Below are 21,613 nucleotides of genomic sequence, written 5' to 3'. Positions count from 1 at the left end.
CCCGGAGGTAGCTGAGGTTGGCTCCTTTAGGATGGGTGTCACGTCTGGGTTGTGGGAGAGGCCACCTCGTACTCACGGGGCCCCTGCCTGCCTGCCCCAGCTCCTGTTCCAGGAGAGCAACCCTGGGGTGCGCTACGAGTACATCATCCACAGGGCAGCAGACGGCCACGACCACATCCAGCCGCCCGAGTTCTCCTGGCGCCACGGGCCCTGGTCCACATGCACAGTCACCTGTGGCACAGGTGAGGAGGGCTGGGCACGGCCGCTGCCCAGCGGGGCCTCTGTCTCTGGGCAGTGAGGCCTGGCTCCAGCCTCTGGCTCATTGCTTACTTGTGGGGCCGCTCTGAGCTTGGAATGCTGCTTCTGGGCCTCAGTTTCCTCATCTGTATAATGGGGCTAGCAGTGGTCCCATCTCATGGGTCCACTGGGGGAGAAACCAAGGTGAGGCAGGCACAGCACATGGCACTTGGCCAGCTCATGTGTCTCCCCCAGAGAGGCGCCAGCTGCCCCTCCCTCTTCTCGCTGCTCAGCTCTGACAGGTCCTGTGCCAGCACTTCTGCCCCACATCTGGGACTTGACCACTTCATCCTCCTGGAACCTTACCTGCATCCCCATCAGGGTGGGCTCCTCCTCTCCTCCAGCTTCCCCAGGGACCCCCTCCTCCATGAGGCCCTCCTGTCTGTCCTGGGAGCCTGGAGCCTAACTTGTCTAGGCTGCTGCCCCTCCCCATGAGGAGGGTGGGGGAGGAGGGGAAGAAAGGAGATGGGAGGGGGAGCCAGGACGCAACAAGGATCTCCTCACCCCACTCTGAGCCTCTTAGCCCGATGGCCCCATTATTCACATTTACTTATTTCTTTAAACTCCTTCTAAAAGGTGTAACAACTTGACTCTCCCCTCCCCGTGGTTCCTTCCACATCCCTGCCCATCCCCCAACCTTCAGTTTTTGGGGGTCTCCATATCAGGAATCTGGGACAGAGAAAGAGGCGTTTGGACATTCTTTGAAATGCCGTTATGATTATAAAGTGAACAGTGATGCACTGAAGCTGGAGAGAAACCTTCAGAAGCTGTCAGAATCATCCTTTCTCATATAAGTGTTAAATTTACAAATGCAAAAACAAATATCTTTGATGAACCAGACACGGGGGAACTGTTTTCCAGCAAATTGGTGGCTCCCCACATGGACAGAATGGAATGTGTTGAGCAGCAAGTGGCAGGATCCTGACGAGGGGTGGCTGGAGCAGTAAGGGTTTACTTGTCTCCACAGTAAGAAGCCCCAGGGTGCACAGTCCAGGCTGGCGGCATGGCCTGCCGTGTTTTTAGGGACCCCTCTCAGCCCCATCTTCCCCTTGTGTGTATCACAAGATGGCAGCCTTGGCGCAGGCTTCTCGCCAGCTCTAGGTGGAAGGGAGAAGGGGCAAAGGGAGGGACATGTGCCTGTTTCTCTCTGGCACGACTGTCCCAGACCCCCTAGAAGCAAGGGAATAACACTGGTCCGGCATTGTGACCTTGAACAAACCCAGCGTTCTGTTAGGCAGGAAGGAGAGGGCAGGGTGGGGCAGGGAGACTGGAGGCTCCGGGCAGGGGTGAGTCCCTCTTCTGTGCTGTAGGGGAGCAGGCTGAAGGCAGAGCCTTCTGGATCTGGTCCTGTCATTGGGTCTCACAGGAGTACTGAGGGGAGGAGCACAGCCATGCAAAGGCCCAGAGGCAGGCAGTGCAGAGGGAGTGAAGGCCAGGAACCATGACAAAGCTAGTAGGGGGCCGTGGGGCCATGGTGGAGTGCCTGACCGCATGAGCTGATGGATTTCTTCTTCATTGTTTCTGAGCACTGACCCTGCTGGGGGGTGGGGTGTGGACACTGAGGGTTGTGCTAGGCTGTGGTTGGATTTAGCGCTACTTGTGCTCTTACCACGTGCCAGCTCTGGGTTGAGCCATAAGCACATTATCCTCATGCTTGGCCTTCAAGGCAGGTATTATCGTTAGTCCCATTTACAGATGAAGACACTGAGGTTCAGAGAGGCCAAGTGAGATGCCCAAGGCTTCCCAGTTAGGAAGCTGCGGGGCTAGACACCCCGCCCCCGCCACTGACCCTACACACTGCTGCCTCCGCAGGGGTGGGGGTGAAGGCCAGGAGGACAGTGAGCAGGGGGCGGTGGGGGCATGACTTCATCCTGATGGAGGCAGCGAGGCCCGGTTCTGGAAGAGTTCTGAGCAGAGTGGGTGCAGCTGTATCTTTGGGTGCAGGGTGGTTCGGGCAGGGGGCGCCTTGGGTGCCGGGCCCAGGCTGAGCCCCCATGGCCTCCCAGGCATGCAGAGGCAGAGCGTGCACTGCACGGAGCGGCAGGCGGGGCCTGTAGACGAGAGGCACTGTGATCCCCTGGACCGGCCGGACGACCGTCAGAGGAAGTGCGGCGAGGAGCCCTGCCCCGCCCGGTGAGCGTGCCCGGCGCCTGACTCCAGGTGTCCCTCACCAGAGGCCCTGGAAGAGCACAGGGAGCTGGGCTCTGGGCCCGACTTCCCAAGGCCGGAGCCCCAGCCTCTGGTTGCCCCTGACCTTAGCCTGGGCTCCTCCTCAATAACCAACACTAGCCAGGGACATCCCTGGTCACTCTTGCCTGGGTCCCTGGATGTGGACACAGGCCTTGGGTCTTGCCCGAGTCTCCCAGGGGTGAAGGTGGCAAGACCGTGCCCTGTTGCTGGGCTTTGGGCACCAGAGTGCCATCGCAGGCTTGGAGCTCCAGGGACTCCTCCCCTGGGCTTAGGCTGACCCTCCTGAGGGCCCGAGAATGCCAGGCGGGCCCACGCTCATCTGCCTTTGTGCGCCCCCAGGTGGTGGGCAGGAGAGTGGCAGCTGTGCTCCAGCTCCTGCGGGCCTGGAGGGCTCTCCCGCCGAGCCGTGCTCTGCATCCGCAGCGTGGGGCTGGATGAGCAGCGCGCCCTGGAGCCGCCTGCCTGCGAGCACCTGCCCCGGCCCCCTGCTGAATCCCCCTGCAACCGCGATGTGCCCTGTCCAGCCACCTGGACTGTGGGGAACTGGTCTGAGGTGAGCATCAGCACGGGTGGGGTTAGCTCTGCCACTGGTCTTGGGCTCTAGGGAGGCAGAGACAGTGTTCAGGGAACCCCTACTGCTGGGCACCGTGGTGGGAGGGGGACTGGGATATTCCAGGTCTGGCCCCATCCTCAAAGCCTCAGAGGCTGGGATGTCCTGGCATATCACAGTCATGGTCTCCAGCGGCCAGGGTCCTGTACGCTGACACTGAGCAGCTGGCTGGGTACCTTGCAAGGCCCCGGCTCCTCCTGGCCTGAGTCCCTCACACGGCCTTCCCTTTAGTGCTCAGTGACATGCGGGCCAGGCACTCAGCGCCGGAGCATCCTCTGTACCAACGACACCGGAGTCCCCTGCGACGAGGCCCAGCAGCCAGCACGCGAGGCCGCCTGCCTCCTGCCACCCTGCCCCCAAGCCCTGGACACGCTGGGCCCCGAAGGCTCAGGCAGTGGCTCCTTCAGCCCTGAGCTCTTCAATGAGGTGGACTTCATTCCCGGCCACCTGGCACCGCACCCTCCACCGCCCTCATCACCCAAGCCAGCAAGCATGGGCAATGCCATTGAGGAGGAGGGCCGTGAGCTGGGCCTGCCGGGGCCCGTGTTCGTCGACGACTTCTACTACGACTACAATTTCATTAACTTCCACGAGGACCTGTCCTATGGGCCCTTCGAAGACCCGGACTCAGACCCGGTGGGCACAGGGGACTGGAGACCCCCACCCCTGGGCACTGCTGCTGAGCCCCCCACGGGGACCCCCGTTCCTCCCACAGAGCCTCCTGGGACTCGGGATGAGGGGGCACTGGGAGACGGGGCTCCTGCCCCTTGGCCCAGCCAGGCTGGCCGTTCCCTGCCCCCACCCTTGGAGCAGACCCCTGGGAACTCCCTGGTCAATTTCCTACCTGAGGAAGATGCCCCCATTGGTGCCCCAGACCTCGGGCTCCCCAGCTTGCCTTGGCCCCCCACTTCCGTCAGCATGGAGACGCTTGCTGTCCCTGGGAGCCAGAACCAGTTCCTGGGAGCGGAGGACAGCCAGAGCCTGCCGCCCTCTCCCCGGTGGGAGAAGACCAATGAGGTTTCTGATGATGAGGAAGCCTTAGGCCGTGGAGCCCGTCACCCACCCCAAAAAGCCAGCCCCACGTCACCCTCTGTGTCCTCCGTTGGCACTCCCCACTCCTCTCCTAGGCCCCGCACCATAGAGCTGTGGACGAGTGGGACGGTGGCCTGGGAACCAGCTCTTGAGGGTGGCCTGGGGCCTCTGGACAGTGAGCTGTGGCCCACCATGGGGGGCGCCCCGCCACTTCCTCCTCCCACCGCCACCCTGCCAGACACTCAGGGTACAGACAGCCCCCTGGAGCCGGGGACTGCCACCCTCTCAACCCCAGGACCAGCTCTGCAGGACTTGCAGACTTTGGCGATGCCAGGAACCTTCCTTCTCATGGCCCCCACTGGCCTGGGGCACATGCCTTGGGTAACTCCCCAGAGCCTGGGCCCCTTGGGCCAGCCTGAGCCCCCCAGCTCCAAGATGCCCCCAAGCTCTGGGCTGCTGTCCACACCAGCTCAAGATGGTCTGGCCAACAGCAGCAGAGCCCCTGGGCCTCTGGACCCCGGCCCGGTCAAGGAGGGGTTCCCCGCGGACCTGCTGCCTGCCAGGAATGCCAGCTGGGAAGTGGGGAACTGGAGCCAGGCAAGTGTGGGGTCAGGGTGGGCCGGTTTGTGTGTGGGGTGGTGTCCTCACTGAAAGCGGGCAGAGCTGTGTCTGTCCTGCCTTCTGGGGGGTGAGGACTCCGGAACTGACAGCCTGTGGTGGGTGGAGCTTCTGTGGGTGGTGGGTGGAGCTTCTGTGGGTGGGAGGAGCATTGCCCCAGCTCAGTTACACTGACCCCCATGCGCCTCTGGGGCTGGTCTGCCCCACTGGGCCTGTTTCCCTTCTGAGCAATATGGTAGGCTGAGGGGGCCAAGAGGCTCATTCCTGAGTAGCACAGGGGCTGCTGGGAGAGGAGGGGCAGCCAGGGGGAGCAGCTCTCTCATACTCTGGCTTGCATGCCCCCAGGGACAAAGAGCTCACCCCAGACAGCTGTCGGTGGGGAAGCTTCCTCCCACACTCCCCAGGCCCAGAGCTGCCCACCACGGTTTGCCAAGGCCCAGCCTGGCCCCTCCAGGAGCAGCTCAGTTCCTCACCACCTGGCTCTCCTGCTTTGTCGGGGGCCTGTGAGGGTCTCAGCTGCGTGGCAAGGAGCTGGCCTGTGTGTGCCACCCCACTCCACCCTCCCCAGATTGTCACTGGAGGGAAGTGAGCTGCTTCTGCTCAGATCCCTAGTTTTGGTTTGGGAGGGGTGGGCTGAGGCTGAGGCTGAAGTGCCCAGACCACCTCCTCCAAGTGACTCAGGGAAGCAGTGAGCCTTAGCAGGGCAGCTGGGCCACCCCGCATGTGTGAGCAGGAACATTTGGCTGCCAGGGATTCTCATGGCCCCCCTTGGGAGGTGGGTGGAGGAGCCCATTTTTCAGATGAGGAAACTGAGGCAGTGTCTGGTCCCTCTCGCCTGGCTGGGGAGCTGGCGGGCATGGGGATCCGTCCACCCTCATGGCCACTGGGTCACCTACCCCTAGTGCTCCACCACCTGTGGCCTGGGGGCTGTCTGGAGACTCGTGCGCTGCAGCTCCGGCCGGGAGGAGGACTGTGCCCCCGCTGGCCGACCCCAGCCCGCCCGCCGCTGCCACCTACGGCCCTGTGCTGCCTGGCACATGGGCAACTGGAGTAAGGTACGTGAGGGAGGCGGCTGGCAGCCTCAGGGCACAGGGTGGAGCCCTAGGGCCCATGGCCTGTGTTTGGGATCAGCCGCAGCCATCACCGATCGGTGGGCCGGGGTCCGTGCGTTTCTAGTCTCCGGGATGCCCCATCTGTGTGGGGGTCAGCCTGCCCCAGGCCCCTTCTCTTACTACCTGTATCCTTTTCTCTGTACTTTCTATAACCCTTGGGATTTCATTTTCTCCTCTGTTCCTCTCTTTCTCCATCTGTCCCGTCCTGGGGCAGCCCCTGGCCACACTACCCTCTGCCTGAGGCTGGTCAGCCATGGCCTCTCCCTGGGACTCTTAAGGGACCTGCCCTGGCAGTGGGGGTGGTGTGGGAGGGGAGTCCGATGCTCACCCCCACCCCCGCTGGGTTCTGTGAGTGCACACACGGGACCCTTGGCCTCCAGTGCTCCCGCAGCTGCGGCGGGGGCTCCTCCACACGGGACGTGCAGTGTGTGGACACGCGGGACCTCCAGCCACTGCGGCCCTTCCACTGCCAACCAGGGCCCACCAAGCCGCCCGCCCGCCGGCCCTGCGGGGCCCAACCCTGCCTCAGCTGGTACACCTCTTCCTGGAGGGAGGTGAGGCCCGGTGATCTGGGGATGGGAGTGAGTGGGGGTGTCCTTGGATGCTGGCAGCCCGCAGACCCTTCCCCTGCCCTCCCAGTGTTCTGAGGCCTGCGGCGGTGGTGAGCAGCAGCGTCTCGTGACCTGCCCGGAGCCGGGCCTCTGTGAGGAAGCGCTGAGACCCAACAGTACACGGTCCTGCAACACCCACCCCTGCACGCAGTGGGTGGTGGGGCCCTGGGGCCAGGTGAGCAAGTGCGGGGGTTCGGGGCGGGGAGAGGGCCTGTGGACAGGAGGCCCTGTGTCAGCAGGTGTCCATCAGACCTTTTTCACGTAAAGAGTTGTTGAGTGCGTCCTGCATGCTAGGGTCCCTGTGGTCTCTGCAGATGCAGTGGTAGCCTGACAAGGTCCATGCCCCACTGGAACTCATGGCCCACCAGGGAGACAGACCAAAAACAAATGGATGTGCATTGTGATGTCAGGCAAGGCCTGAGGAGGGGATCTTAGAGTGAGACCAGCAGGGTCTGTGCTGTCAAGGGGAAGCACGCAAGGAGCAGCACATACAAAGTCCTGGGGCGGGAGTGACGGACGTGGGGCTGCTCAGGAGAACAAGCAAAGGCCAGACGGGCGGAGGGGGTACAGGAATGGCCAGTGAGACCTCAACTGGGCAAGACCCTTCCTGCCAGGCCTGTTGGGAACTCGCAGGTTTGGGAATCTCAGCCCTTGTCCCACTGGGGGACCTGCTGAGGGACCCTGGGATGGTTGCTTCACCTTTCTGGACCTCTGTCATCTCATCTGTAAAACGGGGTTGTAAGGATTAGATGAAGTCACACAGCGGGGCACTTAGCACAGGGCCTGGCACAATCTTGGCACAGATTTAATTCTAGGGCCTTTTAAAAGCATCAGAGCCCGACTGACAGGAACAAAGCCTGACTGGGGACGGTGGGCCCTTACTGAGAAACTTTGTCTCCCTCCCATCTGCTGCCCACGGGTCCCCCAGCCCCAGGGCATGTCCCATCCCAAGTGAGGGGCTGGCAGCTTCCCCCTACCCGCCCTCTCACCCGCTGTTCCTGCAAGTGAACACCTGGTGGCCTCTGGGGACAGACCGGATCCTCTGAGGAGGCCGGCGGGTTGGGGCTGGGAACCAGGAGCCAGGATTCCTGGCGAAGGCAGCCTCTGCCCTGGGGATGGCCCGGGATGGCCCCCTGCAGGGCTGGCCCAGGGGGTGCTCACCCCCCAGCCCCGCTCCCTGCAGTGCTCAGCCCCCTGTGGCGGCGGTGTTCAGCGGCGCCTGGTCAAGTGCGTCAACACCCAGACGGGGCTGCCCGAGGAAGACAGCGATCTGTGCGGCCACGAGGCCTGGCCTGAGAGCTCCCGGCCGTGCGGCACCCAGGACTGCGAGCTCACCGAGCCACCACGTGAGTGCCCCACCCGGCTCTCTGCTGGGGCTGGGGGTGGGGAGGACGGTGGAGAGATGAAACTCATGGAACTGTCCCTGCAAAGCACAGGCTGACGGACCAGGCACCACGCAGAGGCTGGGGCAGTCCTGGGGTCAGAGCAAGGGGTGTTCAGCCCCGCAGGCAACTCTTGTCTAACTTAGGGAGGAGTGGAAGCAGCAGCCTGGCCCCCAGGCAAGCTCCTTTTCCCTCTGGGTCTCAGTTACCCCCTCTTCCTGGAGTGAGGCCAGGGATGTCCCTGAGACTGTGGGGCCCAGGCCTGGGGGAACCCCCTCCCCAGTTCTGGCCAGAGGAAGACTGCCCAGAGCAAGCTGTGTGACCTTGAGAAAGGACCTCCCTCCTGGGGTCCTGCTCCCAGCAGCTGGTGGCTTCCTGGCCAGCTGGGTCCTCCTGGAGAAAGAGCCTGAGCCAGAGAAACACACATATACACACTCGCACGCACACACACACTTCCTTCCTGCAGCCCAGCCGCCCCCCCGCAGTGCTGAGCACAGGAAACAGTGGCCCTGCGGTCACACCTGGCCTCCCTTCACCAGCTGTGCGGCCTGGCGCTCCCTCCCCTGTCTTATGCATGAAGGGGCAGACAACCCCCCTCCCCCAAATGATGTCTTGGGCTGAAGAGCCCAGGAGGTGCTCAGGGAGGGCTGGCTTCTTCCTCTCCCTCGTGGACACTGTCGTCCCCCACCATGCGGTCTGCAGGAGCACCTGGGACTGCCTCTGTCAGGAACCCAGCAGCTCCTCTGCTCAACTGTCTGGCCCCTGCCCAGGGGACAGAGCTTCCTCCCCAGGACAGACTTGGCCCTCAGCTGGCATCCAGGGCCTCCAGGGTACCTGCCCCAAGCTGCCTTCTGTACCAGCAACTGGCTCCTTGGCAGCCCTTGGGCAGGTCCAGACTAGCCAGTGCCATGCCTTGCTGCCTCTGCCACTGGCAGGGAAGGCCTTGCTGCCCCATCACCTTGAGGCCCAGCAGAAATCCCACCCGCCCCGAGTGCCCTGCCCTCAGCATTCATCCAGCAAGCACCGCCTCATGGCCTGCACACAGCCCTAAGGTAGCTGTTGGCACCCAAGTGAGCCATTTAAGGGCAGAGGCCAAAGAAGTGACCAGGATGCTGAGTCCCTGGAGTCCCCAGGATGTTTTGATGATTTGTGGGGCAGGACGTCTGAAAAGTCTGGAAACTCCAGGGTGTGCGGTCATCACTGTGAGGCAGCTGACATAGCAAGGCCACATCCGTTTGCCTGTGGAGGTGGGGGTTACTGGCAGAGGAGGGGACTGGGGACCCCTGAGAAGTTCAGAAACTTGCCTAAGGTCTCACAGTGGGAACAGGACGTGGGTTGGCGGATGTATAGGTTAGAGCCACTGCCCAGAGCCGGGGTGGGGGATCCGGCCTGCCGCCTCGTGCCCTCAGCTGGGCCCCAGGGATGTCCCAGGGCCAGGGCTGCCAGTTGCCTGCTTGCTTCTCCTCCCACGGGATGTCTGCTGAAGTGAGCAGGGCCAGGAGGCAGCTGGAGGCTGTCACCCGCAGCGGGAGTGGGGCCAGGAGGCTGGAAGCGAGCCACTTCCCAAAGTAGCTCTGATAAGCATGGGGCAGGAGGGCCGGCCAAGCCTCAGCCTCAGCCTGGGACAGGCGGCCTCCGTCTGTCCCTCCTCGGGAGGCCTGGGCTCTGCTGACAGGCTGATGGCCCAGGTCACACCTCCTCCCCTGGGGCCTCAGTGACAGGAGGCCTGGCTGACAACGGGCCTGGCTGACAGGACTCTTCCGGTGTGCGACCTGGAGGCTGAGGCTGAGGCTGGGTACGGCCCAGGGGGCAGGGAGGTCTGGCAGGACAGGTGATTTTGGATAGAGGGTAGGGGTGAGGGGCAGAGGCTACCGTAGGCTGGCAGGAGGCCCCTGGGGCTTTAGTTGTGTGCCAGGCCCTTGGGGTCATGCAGGGTCTGCAGAGACGGAAAGGGTGGCAGGCTCCTTGGCTTCCCACGAGCCCCTGAGGAGTCAGGGCTGGGGTCTCAGGGTCTTCCTCTGGACACCCGAGCCCAGCAGGCCCAATTCCCTAGTCCTAGAGTGGTGGGTCCAGGCCAAGGGCAGGAGGGAAAGGGAGCAGCTGGAGATCTACTCCTCAGGCCTAGGGGAGCCCTTCCAGAAACAGCAGGCTGATGCTCTGAGGGTGGCTGCAGGTCTCCTTAAGGTCTTTGGGGGACAGGGAGATGGCCCAGGTAAAATCTCAGAGAAGCTCCTCCCGCCTGGCACAGGCAGGGGGGCGTTTGGGGTGCCCAGCTTGCGGGCCCTGACCTGCCCCCTGCACCCCTAGGCTGCGAGCGCGATCGCCTGTCCTTCGGTTTCTGTGAGACGCTGCGCCTGCTGGGCCGCTGCCAGCTGCCCACCGTCCGCGCCCAGTGCTGCCGCTCCTGTCCCCCGCCCGGTGTCCCCTCCCGCGGCCACCAGAGGGTCGCCCGCCGCTGACCCGCGCCCCGGCCCCCAGCGGCCAGGACACACAGACAGACTGACGTACGGACCTCAGCGCCCAGCATGGGCTGTGGCGGATCCCCGCCCCTCAGGCCCTAATGGTGCTAACCGGGTATCCCACCAGTGGCAGGCTGGGGACCCCTCCCCCTCAGAAAAGGTATTTTTTTATTCTAACAGTTTGTGTAACATTTATTATTATTGTCGTAATAAACAGGCATCTACTGTTTCCAAGTGCTGCTTGGCTTCCTCTTGGCTTGGGGGAACTCCCCCTTGCCACGGTTAGAGAGCATCTTTTCATCCACTCTGGGAGGTCTGCAGGGAGACAGGGGGCCTGTGGGGACAGGAAGGCCCCAGGGGGTCAGAGCAGAGGCAGGCTTCTAGAGGAGGTGTGTGCGGGGCCTCAGAGAGCTGGTAATGGGTGGCAGGAAGGTTTGTTGGGCACCAGGTACAGCCTGGCAGAGGCCCAGGGGGTGCTGGTCCCACCCCTTACTTAATGCCCCCTGCTCAGGCCCCCCACCCCGCCCTTTCCAGACCCCTGCATTTCACAGGGATTGAGCCTCACCCCCTTAAGAAGCAAGGCCCGTCTTGTCACCAGCAGGGTCTACCCCTGGCGGGAACCCCATGGACACATCTCTGGCCCCCTGGCTTCACCTGTCAAGTCCATCTGTACCAGGGGTGGGGGGAGGAGCAGACAGGTGGCTGGGCTGGCTCCTTCCTCACTGCCAGTCTCAGGTGCTGGGTGCTTGCTCTGTTGACACGCAGTCCCGCCACCCAGCACCTGCTACACCAGCCCCTCCCTGCCTGCCACACCTAGTTCCAGAGTCAGACTGTGGTGAATACACCAGGGAGCAGATGGGCACAAGGTGTTGTGAAGTGTGTCCTGGGCTCTGGTGAGTGGTGCGGAGGCTGGAGAAGGCCAGGACGCGATCTGAACAGGCTCCAGTCCTCACCTCTGGCCGTGAACCTTGGACTTGACTGTTTCACAGTCTGCTCACAAGTGCTGCTCCTGGAAGGGGCTTCTCCACTAACATTCTGTTCTCAGGCCCTGGGGACCCCTGCTCTGAGGAATGGCTTCCCAGGGCTTTCCACTGTGGCGAGAGCAAGGGACGGGGAGCTGGGGCTAGCACTGGTCCCAGTCCCAGCTGTGCCCCTGCTGCTATGCTCTGTGACTCCGGGAGCACCAAGCCTCGCTGAATCCGTGTCTCGGGAGGAGACTCCCCAGCTCCTCGCCTGCTGTCTGGGAATCTCTGCTGGAGCTCCCCCACGCCGTCACACTGTGGCAAGACACTTGGTCTTAATCATTCTCGTGTGTTTTTCCGATGATGAGGGGTGAGGGGAGTGGCGTCCCCAGCGGCAGCTGGGCCTGAGCTGTCAGCCTAGGCAGGAGGCAAACAACCCGTGACTCAGGCAGGGCACGTCACCGCTGGTGAAAGGAGGGGTGCCTGCCGCCCAGTGGTTGGGGGCTGCTCCAGACACGGAATTCCGGCTCCTGACCCCTGACCCACCCTGTGCCCCAGCCCTCAGCTGCAGCTTGGCCATGGCTTCAGGGCCTCCCAGGGCTGAAGGCATTCTGTCCCACCTGCTCAGAGCAAACCAAAGGCAGGGAGGCAGAAACACACCGTGGAAGGTCGAGAGCCACCCTCCACCCCCACTTAAGCCCTGCCCCACCTTTCAAGCCTTTGGGGCTGAGTCCCTTCACAAGTGAATGTAACTGCATTTCAAGTCAGAATGTTATACAAATTAGTTTATTTTGCCTTCTAGTAGGACAATTCCAAAATTTAACTGGAAGATAAGCACAGAAGCTGCCGGGACATGGCAGGAAAAGAGTCACTTGGCAACACCCCGAGTCCTCCACGGCTGGCATCCAGCCTCCCAGAACACAGGCAGGAAGGCAACGGCATGCAAAATGAGGAGTAGGGATTTGTGCAGTAATACATTTAGTTAAAACAACAACAGCGTAATGGCTATTTGCCTAGAGTACTTCCTATATCAATATAACGCAGAAGCCAGAGCCGTTCCCAGCAATCAACAGTCTTGGCTGGTGTGGGACAGCTGTCGGCATGACTGCAAGTAGCCCCAAGGCTACCTGGGGTAAGAAGTGGGCCTGTGTGTACACAGGGGAAGTCGGTGATGGTCAGAGAGGGTACAGACATCAACAGTGGTTCTGGAGGCTCGGGTTTACATACACACGAGACAACATGTTATACAAAATAGATGTACACAATCTAGAAAACCTTGATAAAAATAGCCTATAAAAATATAAACTGTAGTGAAAATATACAAAAATATTAACAAATGTTCAACCCATAAAAAAACAAAGAACTCGCCAACATGAAAGCTGGCAGTTCCCAGCCGGTGTGATGAGGGTGGCCCCCCTGGCCGTGGTGTGTGTGTCTGGGAAGCTGGCTGAAGGCTGCCCCGCCCCAAGCTGGGATGGAGGCAGCACCTGTCAGAAGGGGAGGTTATGGACCTACTCTTTCCTCAGCGCCACAAGGGAAGCACTGGCTCGAAGTAGTGGGATCAGCCCCTACAGTTACGGAGGAGTTGGCCCCATCCTGTCCCCAGTCTGGAATCAGGTCAAGCAGGCCCTCTCCAACCTCTGGACACCCAGTGCTTTATTCCAGAAAGGAGAACTTCCAAGCAAGTGTTCCCGGCCCCTTCCTTCCACAACCTCTCTCTGCTCTCCCATACCCACTGCCTGGCCACTGATGGTGACAGCCTGGAAATACTAACACACCACTGACCGCTCGGGGAACGGCCGACACCAGGGGCTTCAGCCACACATGGCAGGTGCCCAGGCCCAGTTCAGGTGCTTTTAAGATAAGTCTTTTCAAGGCAGGAAGGACAAAACAAGCCTATTGCTAAAGGCAGCATTTTAGTCCCCAGGAATGTGACAGTTTCAGGAGAAATCAACTTAGGGGAAACTAAAATCTCAAGGAAACTGGCACTGTCCAGCCCCATTCCTGCTGCTGTCCCCAGAGGCTGCCGTCCCCTAGGCTGGCGGCAGAGGCAGGAGGCAGTCTCCACCAGCCCCAGTGGTCCTGTGGGGGTCTGTGCAGAGCAATGAGGCTGCAGCCTCGCCTCAGAGTGAATCCACTCACAAGGTGACTTCCTGGAGATGTCTGGCCTCAAACAACTGCTCCTGAAGACCAAAACAATGATAAAATACATTTTGATACCTACATATAGAGGCCAGCTCCCCAGACACAGTGAAAAATCAAACCAACCAGGTTAACCAAAGACAGAAAAATTGAACTTGGTCTAATATGCTGAAATGCTGTCCTGGCTATGAGACTGCCAGAAGGCTGACAGTAAGAAAAGAAAACCTATGCTTATGGAAAAAGAGCACTTCTTCAAGTTACAGTGCTTCAATAATCTGAGTGTGTTCAATATCCACCAAGGATTATTTCCAATTTTTTCCAGGTAGTGTAAAAAAAAAAAATCCACTAAAAACTTTTTCTTTCCTATTTGACTAATACTGTCCAGGAAAACAGTCTCTGCCATCAGTACATCAGGGATGGTCCACAGAATGATTATGCAAAAATAATCTTCCTTGCACAGAGCCTCTTTCCGGGCCTTCAGAAAGGTCATGCTCTAAGTCTCAGAACTGCCTAGGCAGCCTGACACACTGGCGATGGTGGTGGCCCCACAGGGCAGGACAGCTGCTGAGTACAGGCTGTCTCAACGTGGCAGTGGGGAGGGGACACCCCTGGGAGGGCTCACCAAAGTTCTGACCTCAAGCGAAGGCTTCCCAGGCCCTGGCAGCTGGCCTCCCACCACCCCAGCCCAGCACACTGGCTGTTCCCAAGGAAGCCACGGCTTCCAGCTGCCCGACAGCAATCACTCTGCAGCTGCACCACCACCCTGAAAGCACCCCTAGAACAGCTCCCTGCATCTCCTCCACCAAGGCCGGCCCAGGGGTGGGCCTGCTCTGCAGGATGATGATCCGCGGTTTCCTTCGAATCCCATCCACATGTGTAGAATGAGCCCAGGGTCAACTCTCAGATGGAAAGAGAGGTTCTGTACAGAGCCATCTGGAACTGTGTAGGCAGAGGAGCGAGTGTCGGATGTCTGGAGAGCCAGGCCTTCCACCAGCAGGTTGAGAGTTACTGTCTAAAAGGCTATGCGTCAAAGGGCAGAAGCTATTCTAGAAGTGGGGCACGGCCAGCACCTTGAAGCCATCAGCATGAGGTCTGTGGGCTTTCCATAGGCCATTTCTGAACAAGGGATGTGCGTGCTTTCCTAAGAAAATCCCTTCTTTCACATGAGCCTTATGTCACCCAAATCAGTCAGACCCTAGCCCAGGAGTGTGTGAGGCGCGGTGGGCGTCCTCTACGGTTACCATTCAAAACAGTGTCCACAGCCGCCCACTATGTACAGGAGCTACCACAGGGCAGATGGTCCATGGAAGGTTTCCTAAGGGCAGAGACATCAACACAGCTGACAGATACTGTAAACAGGCTCTTGAAAGTAGCCAGCTCTAAGCCTGGTGAGGTACCGATTAGGCGGAAAGCATGACGGGACAGGAGTAGCCATCTGCCGTGGCACGCAGATGGCTGTAAACAGAGGAGACCCGAGTGGAAACAAGAAAGTGCAGTGTGGCTTTGGACGTCTGCCCGGCAGACCTCCAGCGACCCCGGGTGTTACATTCTGGATGTGGAGCGAGCACAGGCGTCCCTGCGGTTCACCCTCCGGCACACTTTGGCTGCAAGGAGAGCAGTGCCTGGGCGGGGGCGCGGGCCAGCACTCAGGTGTCCTCTTCCTCGTCACTGACCAGCTCGCCCTTGTCCGGGCTGCTGTCCCGTTCGCGCAGGAAATCCTCCCGGATGGCCTCCAGCTCCGTCAGCTCCAGCCGGACCTTCTCCAAGTGGTAGGCCCGCCGGTTCCGGATCTGCCGCAGGGGGAATGGGTTCAGGTCCCCAAAGGAGATCCCGATCAGCTTCCTGGTGGAACATGGCAGAGACAGAGCATCGGTGGGGGGGGGGGGTGTCAGGTGAGAGCTCAGCCTGGCCTGAGGGCCCAGGGGCATGGGGAGGCGGACCCCAGACACGGAGCAGAGGGCCTGACGTGGGTGTGTCATTCAGAGGTTAGTGCGCAAACAATGGCCACAGGGCACGCCCCAGAAGACAGCCTGGATCCACTTCCACCACACACTCCCTGCATGACATGGAGCATGGGAAGCTCCCCCCTTTCTGGCCCCCAATTCCTCATGTGTACACTGAGGTAACAGCAGGGCCACCTCCCACATGGGTTTACTCGAGGCACCGCCTGGGACTTGCTCAGCAGTGGTGGGCCTCTGCATCCTCAGAACCGGCATGAGGACTGGTGCGGGGCGCCCTCAGGAAGGCGCTGCTGCTGGACCGACTGATGGGTAAACCGACGCACAGATGCCCCAGTAAACCTGGGGACAACTGTCAGGCCATCAGTGCTGTGACAGGTATTAAGGTGCAGCGTACGGAGAAGCATGCAGTTCATAGGTTTTGTACTATCCCCAGGTCTAGGCACCCACCACAGTAAACACTTAAAAATCATGGGTTTTGCCCCTTATCATTAGCCAGCAGTTCAGTAAAAATGGAACTAGAAAGTGCCCAAGGCCCGGCTATGGACTTCTGGCACTAACCATGCCATGCCTCTGCAGCTGTCACAGAAGCCGGTTCCTTCAACCCTCAGCCCCTGCCCCGCTCCTGCAGGCCCCAGCAGCAGGGACCAAAGGCCTGATACTCTTAAAGATCCCAGGAGAGGCTGTGATGAAACAGAAATGTCACTGGACTTCCCCCCAACTTCCTCCCCATTTACTCCTGCTACTCTTCAGTCACGTGGGCTGTTTTACTATAAGGTGTACATAGGTAAGAAGACACACGCCCTTAGCATCCCTCCCTCTTATATTTTTTAAACACCTACTTCTTAGACATGCCTCACACCAAGCCAGACGATGCTCCTGCCAGAAGGTAAAGGGTCAGAAAGTCTGGCTCTCTGAGCTGAGCTCCCCAGAGCGGGTACTAGAGCCAGTGAGCAGGAGCGGCCTGAGCACAGCCACAGCTCAGTGGGGGTCTCGGTGAAACAAGATGCTGGCCAGGAACGGGAAACCAGATCTGCAGGGCCAGCCACTTTCCTCTGACAGCTGTTAGTCACGGGTGCCATACACCTGAAATCGAGGTGTCCAGGCCCTTCTTTGCTACAGAAAAACCGAGTTAGACTGATATTCTCCGCTGCCTCCACCAGGCCATCACTACTGCTCATTATTGCAGCCTGCGGCAGCACGAAAGCCACACCCCGCTCTGCCTTGGGCCTGGAAGGTCCAATCAAGAGATGAGAAATGCCGTGTCAGCTAAGTTCGGAAGATGACATTTGGCACGTGAGATATTTCCCCAAGAGTCCTGACTCAGAGACTGGTCTAATCTTGTTTTCCCCACCTCCCCTGACCACATCTGACTGGGAATTCCCTGCCTCCTCCTCTGCAGAAACAGTGTACTGCAGTCGCTGCTCCCTGGAACCGCTGATCTGGGGAGCTTATTAAGCACTGGGGCCCTACTATAGAGTGAGGCTCCACCAATGCAGAAATCTGCCGTCCTAACAACACCCCCGGGTGATCCTGCTGCAGTCAGGAACTCTGGGTCCAGGGGACCTCGACTTCCTGCAGTCACTCACCAGGTGGCGCTACAGGAGCATGCATGACAGACCATGTCCCAGTTCCGCCTGTGTCTCTGCCACCCTGCAGGGCGTCACCCACAACCCGCACAAAACTGTCCCAGGCTGGAGCAGGACGCCCTCCACATGCATTAGCTGTCGGAGTGAAGTTCACTTCACGCCATTCTTGTTGTCTTGACTGGATGTGAGATTAACGAATACTCCCAAGGTTCACGCCAGGACAGACATTCTAGGATATCCTATTGTTGATATGGCAACAAGCCTGAAAAAAATCTGAAAACCCACTTCCCAAGTTAAAGACCCTAACAGTAGTGGTGACATGGAAGGGTGCCAGGTATGGCCCTGGCCAGTGTCTTCTCCCAGCATCCACCTCCCTGGTCCCCATGTCTCACTCAACCACAGGGGAGAATGGTCCTCAGGCCCCTCTCTCTGGCTGCACACACCCCCTGTCCCAGGAGCCCTCAGCACTGGTGCCCTGCAGCTCCTCCTGGCCGATGCTGCCCAACCACTTCTCATGACATTGGCCAAGAAGAGAAGCCGCCTTCTCGTCTTGTGAGCCTCAGGAGGGGCAACTGGTGTTTGTCAAGGTGGTGGTCACCCATCGGTGGATCAAAGAGTCACTTTAGTGAGTCATGACGAGCATTTTAAATATGTGATACACAGTGTAATCAGAAAATATCAGAGGGTACAGCACAGGTCTGCATCAAGCACTGGGAACTATTTCAACAAATTCTCTTGTTCCAGTTACAGACTCTCCAGTATGTGTGTCCCAGGTTGTGAGATAAAATCTTATGGGTGGCAGTCAACAGAGTCTGAAGAACATTAATACGCTCCAAATGTCTGTCAGTGAAAGGACTCCTGTGGCTTTCACGAGGCCACAAGTCTGCGACAGGGATCCACTCCCATACAGGAAAGGTGGCTCCCAGCACCTCAGTGCAGTGAACATTGACGGGGACTCAGTGGTTCACAAGGACGTGCACCCCACTTGCCCAACCAACAGCAGGTCCACAGAAACCCTCTGGCGAACACGCCTGAGCTGCCAGGGCCAGAGCCGCGGCGAACTGTGGATCAGGGACACAAGGACAACGAGGGTGGCCCAGACAGGCCCCCGACGTTTGTGGAGCAGCGGGGACTCCTGACCACTCGGCTGCCCAGGCCAGAAAGCCGGGGCCCCGCCAAGTTCAAACTCCCTCCCCACTCCTTTCAACCTGCCCACTCTGTTCTGCCTCTGGGGGCACCTCGCTCCAGGCTACCACTTCTCTCACCTGGAGCCTGGGCCTCCTGCAGCCAGTTCTGCTCCAACCAGATATGCCTTTCTCATGTCCAACCTGCAGGGACTTCCCAACACTCAGGATGAAGCAGCCTCCTGGGCAGAGTCTACAAAAGCCTTAACAACCCCGCTCTGCTCAGGCCTGGCCTCCATCCTGCCATGCCAGCCCCACCCTGGCCGAGCCTCTGGGGCAGCTCCCTAAACATACTGTGCTGTCACGCCCTGCACGCAGCTCCTGGGTGCTCTCTGCCCAGAGTGCCCACGCCCTGCCACCCCAACCAAGCCCAGTTTACCCGGGCTTCCTTCACCATAGCTCTGAGCAAACCCTGCGGTAACATCCTCACGAGCTCTCTGAGGACAGGACCTGCTCCTCACCCACCACCCTCTGTGCCTGGCAGATGGCCTGCTACGTGACAGATACTCAGTAAGTGCTTGTGAGACAAGGAAGGATGTGCTTTGGTTGCTAGGATTTATGTTTATTGGGTCAAGGATAAAAGCTCAGGGGCCCTGCTCTCCTGGACGTTTGGGGGTCCCCCAAGGACTCACCTAGCATCCAGGATAGTGCGTGTGAAGTAACGGAGGTACTTGAATATGGACATTGAATCCTGAAGTTTCAGGATCTCCTCTTCCTTGTATTTAAAAAGTGCCAAGGCAAAGCGGAAGATAACCTGCAGAAGGACAGAGAATCCGTTAGGAGAGAAGCACTGAGCTCCAGGCGCTAGCTCCAGGGATGGGAGACCTGCCGAGACCCTGGAGGCGTGGCCTGCACGGAGGCCCTGGGGCAGACACGACCTCAGGTGCCATTTCTACAGGTGCCCTTCTTAAAATGTTTTCAATTCTCTGGTGGCGTTCACCAACACTTCAACCTAAACCAAAAATTTCTTTAAGGAGTAGAATCTTTGTGGACTCCTCCATATTCAGCTCACATTTCTAGTCCATAAGCTATACAGGACTAGAGATAAATGTTAATCAAAACCAGGGTCTTCTGATTCTGAAACTCTTAGAAAGCTCAGCCTCCAGAGGCAGTTTTTATCTCACCTACTAAAATAAGGGTCTGAATTACTGACTTCTGAATATGGGGAAAGAAAATTAAAAAAATTTTTTTTTTCTGATTTGTCTCTGGGTCACTGTGTTGAGGCCAGAGGAAATGGATTCCTGGTGCTCCTGCAAGTTCTAGCAGCTCTGGAACAAATTACTTCACCCACATCTAAGCGTGTTGGCCGGTCTGCAACAATGTGAATTTTCTCTTATTCAGAAAACAATACTTAATGGAGTTTAAATGCGTGATCCTTCTCTTAGCATCCCTACCTGTGGCCCAGTGGGAAACACTGTTTAAGCCCTGGTTGAGAAATCTTAATACTGACAGGCTGAATTTAAAAGGTGATGATGTGCTATGGTGGACACAGTATGGGATTCATATACACACTCAAACTTTGCTGGTGGGAGCAGAAATTGGTAAGGCCCTTCTGCAGGAAATTTGGCATTCTCGATGAAAACTACAGGGTCTTTTGATTCTGGATTTACCCTGGACCCAGCACATCTACTTCTAGGACTAAACCTATGGATGCACTTGTACCTATAGAAAGACAGTTATAAGGAGTCACTGTAGCACAGTTTGAAACAGCAAGAGACTGGAAACAAGGTGAATGTCCATTATCAGAGGACTATTTGGTAAATTTCTGGTTTATCTGGAGAAGGGGATATTATGCAGTTAAAAAAAAAAAAGAGCCAGATCTATATACCCTCATATGGAACTATCTATTATTATTAATAAATAATAAATTGAAAAATCATATATTAGACATATATAAATACCTTGAAAAAGAGATAAAGTACATTGAGAAGAACAGTTAGGAGACTGGGAATCTCCTTTCTACTGCACACTCTGAGTTATATGATTTGAGTGTATCATGTATTACTTATTCACAAACTGATCTTTTTAAAAGCATACACAGACTGGGTGGGAGGCCTGTGAGCAGCAGAGTTCTGAAGCTGGCCCCAAGTCTGCCCCGATTATCTGCTCACTCTGGGCCTCTAACTCCTCATCCATACAATGGATAATACTGCCAGCTGTTTGACAGAGGCTGAGGCTCAGATTGCAAACCATCGAAGCCCCTGTGCCAGGCACAGGGTTTGGCACAAACTCGTTTCTGATGAACAAGCAACTGACTGCAGTTTCCTGCGACCCCTCCGATGGCCCCCAGTGCCGGATCACTCTGCCCCTTGGTAACCGTCGCACGTCCCAGCTAAGCCAACCACTCTGCTGCCTCTGCCACTGCCCATGGAATCATCCAGCAAGCAGACCCACCTTTGGTCCCTCGTAAAGGAAAGAGTCCCATATTTTAAAGAGGATGTCGCTGACGACGCTGTCCACAAACACCACCAGGAACCAGTTGAACGTGATAAGGGTGTAGTCGACTTTGTACTGGTCAAAGTGAGCGTGCAGTCGAGGCAGCTTCTCGCTCATGAGGTCTCTGAACACCCGCTGGTCCACCTGCAGAGGGAGCAAAGGGGAGAAGTGTAGGCGGCTGCGATAGCACAGAGTGGGTCATCCAGGTCCCCGGGGGCTGCAGGCCCATCACAGTGCACAGCGGTGCAGCCGTTCCAAATGTGTCGGGGGCTCAGCCCAGAGCAGAGGGCTCTGTGCCCCGGAAGCAGTTGACCTCACACAGAAGGCGCTCACAGAGTGCCCACTGTCATCCTTTCCACGGGGCGGGGGGCTGGGTGTGATGGCCTGAAGCCACTCCTACACTCAAAATGCCCCATGGACACAGCTGCTGCAGAGCCAGTGGAGCAGTCAGCCTTGCTGATCTGTACGGAAGTGCGGAGAGTGCTGCCACGCGGGGCCACAAACCTGAGTCCCTGGCCCAGGAGGAAGTGTGGTGTCACCACATCTATTCACCAAGCATTTACTAGCTGGGTGGGGCAGTGAGGGAGCCAGGACTCCAGAGTCAGCAGCACTTGAGCTTGGCTCTCAGCTCTACTATTGACTCCAGAGTGGCCTTGGGCACACTGTTCTGGAGAGCTCTGTTCCTCATCTGGAAAGCAGGGCTTCTGTGAAGACTACAGAGACTCAAGTAAATGTCTCTCAACATAGGCGGCTGTTATCTCTCCATGCTCTGTGTCAAGCAGGGGCCAGTGCTGGGCAGAGGCTGGAATCGGGTTCAGCCCTGACCTCTAGGAGCTAAAAGATGAGTGAGGAAGGAGAGGTATGGACTGTTATGCCAGCCGTGGCAGGGCTTGGTAAAGATGTGTTTGCAGAGCATTACGGAGCCCCAGACAGGTCCCAGCCAAGTCTGGGGGAGACCAGCCCTGCAGCGGGGAGCACAGGACCGTGGGCAGAAGGGGTGTGAGGGAGGCAGCCCAGCCTGGCAGAGGCAA

The 21,613-nt window shown here is 58.5% G+C and overlaps 2 protein-coding genes across 3 annotated transcripts in view; one reads left to right on the top strand and one right to left on the bottom strand.

Moving 5' to 3' along the window:
* ADAMTS7 (ADAM metallopeptidase with thrombospondin type 1 motif 7) overlaps nucleotides 1-10,545 on the top strand; it is a 60,984-nt gene extending 50,439 nt beyond the window's left edge. The window contains exons 16-24 of the mRNA XM_055418001.2: nucleotides 101-242; nucleotides 2,304-2,430; nucleotides 2,827-3,040; nucleotides 3,329-4,726; nucleotides 5,650-5,802; nucleotides 6,240-6,413; nucleotides 6,499-6,645; nucleotides 7,654-7,816; nucleotides 10,160-10,545. Coding sequence (XP_055273976.2) covers nucleotides 101-242; nucleotides 2,304-2,430; nucleotides 2,827-3,040; nucleotides 3,329-4,726; nucleotides 5,650-5,802; nucleotides 6,240-6,413; nucleotides 6,499-6,645; nucleotides 7,654-7,816; nucleotides 10,160-10,311 — 2,670 coding nt within the window. The 3' untranslated portion in view covers nucleotides 10,312-10,545. The remainder of the gene's footprint in view (nucleotides 1-100; nucleotides 243-2,303; nucleotides 2,431-2,826; nucleotides 3,041-3,328; nucleotides 4,727-5,649; nucleotides 5,803-6,239; nucleotides 6,414-6,498; nucleotides 6,646-7,653; nucleotides 7,817-10,159) is intronic.
* A 1,492-nt stretch (nucleotides 10,546-12,037) lies between these two features.
* The window catches only part of TBC1D2B (TBC1 domain family member 2B), a 93,033-nt gene continuing 83,457 nt past the window's right edge, over nucleotides 12,038-21,613 (bottom strand). Inside the window, exons 11-13 of one of the 2 annotated variants that reach the window (XM_055418003.2) lie at nucleotides 20,541-20,726; nucleotides 18,779-18,900; nucleotides 12,038-15,257 (exon numbers count right to left, since the gene is read on the bottom strand). In XM_055418003.2, coding sequence (XP_055273978.1) covers nucleotides 15,062-15,257; nucleotides 18,779-18,900; nucleotides 20,541-20,726 — 504 coding nt within the window. In that variant the 3' untranslated portion in view covers nucleotides 12,038-15,061. The other variant, XM_055418004.2, reaches the window with a different exon arrangement.

Source organism: Moschus berezovskii, chromosome 21 (assembly GCF_049115385.1).
Source record: "Moschus berezovskii isolate FMDL1 chromosome 21, NW_MosBer_1.0, whole genome shotgun sequence".
Classification (NCBI taxonomy): domain Eukaryota; kingdom Metazoa; phylum Chordata; class Mammalia; order Artiodactyla; family Moschidae; genus Moschus; species Moschus berezovskii.
This window is presented reverse-complemented; position numbering and strand designations above follow the sequence as displayed.